At 54.3% G+C, this 4,646-nt stretch overlaps 1 protein-coding gene across 1 annotated transcript; it reads right to left on the bottom strand.

Moving 5' to 3' along the window:
- Positions 1-263: 263 nt before the first annotated feature.
- LOC309452117 (SUN domain-containing protein 3-like) lies at positions 264-4,317 on the bottom strand (the record flags this gene model as incomplete). The annotated part of the gene is made up of 7 exons (XM_082076797.1): positions 264-419; positions 1,511-1,603; positions 2,114-2,281; positions 2,453-2,568; positions 2,958-3,042; positions 3,604-3,800; positions 4,263-4,317. 7 exons carry the CDS (start codon positions 4,315-4,317, stop codon positions 264-266), a joined length of 870 nt encoding a protein of 289 aa, XP_081932923.1.
- Positions 4,318-4,646: the final 329 nt, after the last annotated feature.

The raw sequence follows: 4,646 nt of genomic DNA, 5'->3' as shown, positions 1-4,646 counted from the left end.
GGAAACCTGTCCATTAATTTAATCTCTGGTGTCCAGGCAGGGCCTTGCTGATGTTCCTGTGTCGCAGCAAGTGTGTGCATGTCAGGCTTTCTGCAGGTTTGTGACTCAGTTTTCTTATTTTCCCTAATAATGACAATCTTGCTGTGCACTCCTGAAGTCTCCCATAAGCTGGTGGTTGAGAGAAGGATGGGGAGCTCCAGTGAGCTCAGGGAGGACCAGGCAGCATCACAGGCAAAGCAGAAGGGAACTCGACTGGGTGAACATTAATGGAATTTATTGACAGATGAAACTGCCGTGTCTCCCCTGTCTTTGGGCGGATCACCGTGCACCCTGAACCGATACAGGCAGGTGTAGTCCGGGTGGCCCCAGTTGCTCAGCACTTGCAGCCTGATGTAATTCACGACCCCAGGGAGCTCGTTCTGCAAGGACAAGAAGAAATGAGTCGCCTTTTCCTCTCTGGCCCGTGAGCACTGACAGAAGTGCCGCAGCGACGGCCTTGACCAGCAGCTTCCTTCCTGCTGCCCCGCGGGGCTTTTGACCTGTCATGGTCCAGATGTTCCCTCATTGGGCCATGAGAACAGCCAAGGAAGCAACAGCGACCAGGTGCCTTAGCAAATACACTGGAAAGCTCTCGCCTGCTTTGGGGCACAGGCTTCCACAGTCAGAAGACCCAGTGCTGGTGTACAATTTCACCTCAAAACTGACAAATTTCACCTTAAATTTGACAATTTTTGCTCTGGGAAGACTCAAAACCAACAAATTTCTCAATGGGGGTCAATGGGGTTCCATGGTAGTCAATGGGGGTCAATGGGAGTCAATGGGAGTCAATGGGGATCAATGAGAGTCAATGAGGGTCAGTGAGGGTCAATGGGAATCAATCGGTTTCAATGGGGATCAATGGGAGTCAGTGGGGGTCAATGGGAGTCAATGGGGGTCAATGGCCGTCAGTGGCAGTCAATGGGGACAAATGGGAGTCAATGGGGGTCAATTGGAGTCAATGGGGCTCAATGGGGAACCTTAAAACTGCCTTTAATCCCAATGGGGAGCCCCCAAATGCCTTTTAATCCCAATGGGGAGCTTCAAAAATGGCTTTTATCCCAACATGTCTCATTGCCTTCTCCAGAAAGCCACGGAAACAGAATGGCCTCCCTGTCACTGCTCACTGCCAGCACCAACAGAACCCTCAGGAAGCCCAGTATTTCTGTGTCTAACTGGCAGACCAGCAGTCCTGCATCCTACGGGATGTGGCTGCTTGTGTGCACTTGGGGTCCAGACAGTCAAGCTGATTCCAGCTTCAACTGTGGTGCTTCTAAGCAATGAAGTTTAACCCCAAAATGAAAGAGAAGAGGGCAGTGCAGCCATCCGCCACCAGGAAGTTAAAGCAGAAGAAAGGCAGCGTGGCACTTGCTCAAGGACAGGGCTGCCTGTACCCTTTGGCAGGGAAGCCTCTCCCCATGCAGCCGCATTTCTCCTCCTCTCCTACAGTTCTCCTCCCTCTGTGTCCCCATACCTTCAGCTGGAAGGTCTGACTGGGATTCAGCGCTGCCAGGAAAGTGAACTGTCCCAGGAACGTTCCCTGCTCCTCGTGTTCTTCCTTGAAGCCCTACAGAAAGATGGGTGGAGAAAACAGAGCGTCTGGTGCACCGTGGGAGACTGAACTTCAGCCAGTGAAGTACGGGGTTATTTCAGCTACGGAGTCCAAGGACCATGAGCACAGGACAAGACGAAGAGCTGCAGGTGGGCAGCACGTCACACTTGCCCACTCAGCGAGTCCAGGCTGCCTGTCAGAAAAGGAGCAGACGCTCCCAGTGAGAGGGAGGTGACCTGAGGATCACAAATGCACTGGGACTGGAAGACAAGAAGGTTTAGGACCATGCACTGTCCAGCTCCTTTTCCCTGTGGCTCCTGGAGTAGCATCTTGCCCCAGGAGATTTTTTTTTTGAGTGGTACATTGAATAAAAGAGGAATACAATGGGAAGGAAGCAGCACCAAGGAGCCTGTTTGTTCTGAGACAGGAGGAAGCTTCAGGCCACCACAATCTTTGACCCAGCTTCATTCCCTGATCAGAAATGCTGTGGAACCCCCAGCTCCCAACTCCAGAGAAATCACTTACATAGACAGCAAAGTCCTTGGGAGCTCCGGAGATGCTTTCTCCATGGAACGCTGTCCCTGAGACATGGGCCATGGTGACGGCTCTGGGAACGACCGGCATGGACAGCTTGATGAACACGTGTCCCTGACTTCCTGGGAAGGGCCAGCAGTTGCCAGGATGATTGTCCGGCTGAAAGGACAAGAAACACTCAGCAGGGAGACACAGGAGGAGAGCAGGTCCATGAGAGAAGGGGGCAGGAGAAGAAGCTTCGAGGAGCAAAGACAGCTGGGAAGGACGCTCGGAGCAGCGTGTGTGGTTCATTCTCCCAGCCTTAGTGTTACTGCTTCTTGGTGCTTCTACCTCCAGAATCAGCTCAGGAGACCTCATGTAATCCATCAATGGCAGGGAATACAGGAAGACTTTTGCTTTGGCATCCCGGAGTGATGGAGAAGTCTTGGACTGAACGACGGCTGCCCCTGGAAATTCAAACATGAGCATGATCATCAGGCAGTGTCAGGAGAAATATTGCACTGTTGACTTAGAAAAGGCTTCTCAGTTGTAATCCATGTCCTACAGTGGGTTCCCCTCTGTCTTGCTGGCATGACCCCTCTGGAACACACGGCAGGGAGTCATCAAACTGTCGGATTTGGCCGTGGAAATAGGCAAGAATGTGAACCAGCCTTTCTGTGCTTCCCATGGGGTCTGGCCCGTTACAGGCTCTGTCAGCGGAGGCACTTTTAGGGCACGAGGTGACCCGTGACTTCTCACCCCTTCTCTCCTGCCCCTGGGCACGTTCCAATGCCCATCTTGTCAATCTGGACAGGAGGCGCTTTGGAACTGGTTTGTTTGTACAATCTCACAATACCTGCTGATTTCAGGGCATAATCCGGCATCGGGACCTGCATTTCTTCCAGCTTCTCCAAAGCTTGATTAATGATCTCGAGCACAGCCTGGGAGGGAACACAAAGGAGAGCACCTGTTGGAAGGAGAAGGACCGGGGCAAGCAGGACCCTGCAAGGCCAGCCAAGGTGAGCGGGGACAAGGCCCGTTTCAGATGGAGGGAACGCCCACATTGCCTGGAAGCCTCCCAGGTTTGCTCTGCTGTGATTGTCGGGATCAGAAAGGGGGGGCTGCTCACTCCAGTGCTCTGAATGCTGGAGCTGCGGGAAGGGGCTTTTCCTGTGGAGAGGCCCCAGGCCAGGGGCAAGCCTTCTGGGCATGAGATAGGCCTGGCTTAACTCTGGACCTCTGAGACCATTCTTTCTTTCCAGCCCTCCCTTGAGGAGGACCCGAGATCTGGGCACAGAGGAAGGTCCGACTCAGACAGCTGTCATTCCCATCACGCTCTCTCTTCCCCATAAGGAAGTGTGGAGCAACAGGAAAAGGGAGTGTGGCCATGGCAGCACTTGTTCCAGCAGCACCAGCCTGTTGGCTGTGACAGGGAATGGAGTAGGATACGTGCGGACGGAGGATAAAACCCCTGAGCAGATCCTTCTGCCTTGTGCCCTTACCCGTCCAGTAACGCCTGGGAGCTTTGCCTGCTTCAGTCCTTCCTGCAGAGCCCGCTCAGCCACATCCTTTACGCTCCAGCGCAGATGGTAAAGTTGTTCCTGGAGCTTACGGAGCTGGACGGGCAGGGGCAGGGTTTCGCTCAGGTCTGCAGTGCTCCAGGGGGTTAAGGCACCAAGTCGTCCCACGTGGTAAACACCTGTGGAAACACACCAGAGCTTAGAACTCGGTCTAAGGCTGGGCTGTGCCTCGGCCTGCCCGCTCCCCTTTCTGTGTCTCTCCCAAGTGCCATAGTTGTCTCTCCTCTTGTTGCCTTTGACAGTGGCCATCATGGCATACGGGCTCCGCAATAGACGGACGTTCCCTGCCATGGACAGTTCTCCTTGTCCTGCAGAAGATTCTCAGCCCCTGGGGCAGGAGAGCTCAGCCACAGCCTCTCCCTGGGCTGAAGAGAACTGGCTCAGCCCTCCTGGGGAAGGCAACTCAGCCCTTCCTCACCCACACCCGTCCCGCTGGAGCAGGGACCGGCACAGCTCTGTGGGGACTTTCTGCTCTTGGCTGAGCTCCTCTGCTCACAGCAGGTGAAGCGGAACAGGGCAGGATGGAGCCCCGAGTGCCTCCTAAAGCACCGTCCTCAGGTTGGAGATCTGCAGAGACTCACCGAAAGAGAATAGACCGAGAAGCAGCACAAGGGTCATTGCCTTGAGAGCCTTCATCGTCCTGCAGAGCAGATAAAGAAAAGGCTGGTGAAGCTGGCGGTTCCCGTGCAGGTCAGCAGCAGACTGGAGAGCAGCAGCAGGGACTGCAGCCCTGGAGCCTGGCGTTCCTGCCGTGTGCATTGGCTTAGTCCTGCACCAGCTCCAGTCACTGCTGGAGGTGTCACCAGCTGCACCAGTGGGGGATTTGTCATGGCAAAGATTGTTTCCTTAGGGACAAAGGGCTCAAGGTTGACTCTGTACTAAGAGCAGGAGTTGCAAAAGGACTTGTGTCCACATTTCACATCTGTGGGGCTGGAGAGGGATTCACTGGAAATGGAAGGACATAA

Source organism: Streptopelia decaocto (genome assembly GCF_964273445.1).
Source record: "Streptopelia decaocto genome assembly, contig: HAP1_SCAFFOLD_240, whole genome shotgun sequence".
In the NCBI taxonomy this organism is placed as follows: domain Eukaryota; kingdom Metazoa; phylum Chordata; class Aves; order Columbiformes; family Columbidae; genus Streptopelia; species Streptopelia decaocto.
This window is presented reverse-complemented; position numbering and strand designations above follow the sequence as displayed.